The sequence below is a fragment of the Fulmarus glacialis genome, unplaced genomic scaffold, assembly GCF_000690835.1.
Source record: "Fulmarus glacialis isolate BGI_N327 unplaced genomic scaffold, ASM69083v1 scaffold25863, whole genome shotgun sequence".
Classification (NCBI taxonomy): domain Eukaryota; kingdom Metazoa; phylum Chordata; class Aves; order Procellariiformes; family Procellariidae; genus Fulmarus; species Fulmarus glacialis.
Genome location: NW_009201349.1, coordinates 577 through 1340, shown reverse-complemented (window position 1 = coordinate 1340; position 764 = coordinate 577). Strand labels below are relative to the sequence as shown.

At 61.9% G+C, this 764-nt stretch overlaps 1 protein-coding gene across 1 annotated transcript in view; it reads left to right on the top strand.

The window, feature by feature from the left end:
• Positions 1 to 397, top strand: part of MRPS2 (mitochondrial ribosomal protein S2) — a gene marked incomplete at its 5' end in the record, with an annotated part of 1049 nt that extends 652 nt beyond the window's left edge. The window contains one exon of the mRNA XM_009573922.1: positions 14 to 397. Coding sequence (XP_009572217.1) covers positions 14 to 397 — 384 coding nt within the window. The remainder of the gene's footprint in view (positions 1 to 13) is intronic.
• Positions 398 to 764: the final 367 nt, after the last annotated feature.

The following is a 764-nucleotide window of genomic DNA, read 5'->3' as shown; positions in this document are numbered from 1 at the left end:
CCGCTTCTCACCCCGTGCCGAGGTCACGTCGGGGGAGTGTGGGGAGTACGCCCACACCCGCTACTGGCAGGGCGGCCTGCTTACCAATGCCCACATCCAGTTCGGGTCTGGTGTCCGCCTGCCCGACCTCCTCGTCTTCCTCAGCAGCCTCAACAACGCCTTTCAGCCCCACGTGGCCATCCGGGATGCTGCCAAGATGAACATCCCCACGGTGGGGGTGGTGGACACGAACTGCAACCCCTGCTTGATCACTTACCCCATCCCCGGGAACGACGACAGCCCCACCGCCATGGAGCTCTACTGCAAGCTCTTCAGGATGACCATCATCCGTGCCAAGGACAAGAGGCGGCAGAGTGAGGTCTTTGACGAGCTGCGGAGCAAAGCGGAGGGCAATTAGAGCCCTGGGACAGACTCAGCCGTGCCCAGCAGCTTGGTGATGGGCGTCCTGCTCCGCTCCCGCGGGCGCCGCAGGACTGACCTTGCACCCAGAGCGCCAGCTTTCGGCAGAGCTGGGCTGGTTGTGGAAGGGACCCCCCAGCTCTGCCGCTGCGCAGAGATCCCGTGGCGGTCACAGCTGCAGTGGATCTCTAGCTCAAAAAAAAATTGTCTGGAGCGATGCAAGGGGAGACGGAGCCAGGCCAGACCCAGCTCCTGTCCTTGTGTTTGTCCCTGTTGCAAGGAGGCGCCTCTGTCCTGTGGCCTTCTTATTCCTGAGCTTGTGATCTACCCTGACACCACTTGTATCTCACGCCTTTTCCTGACAC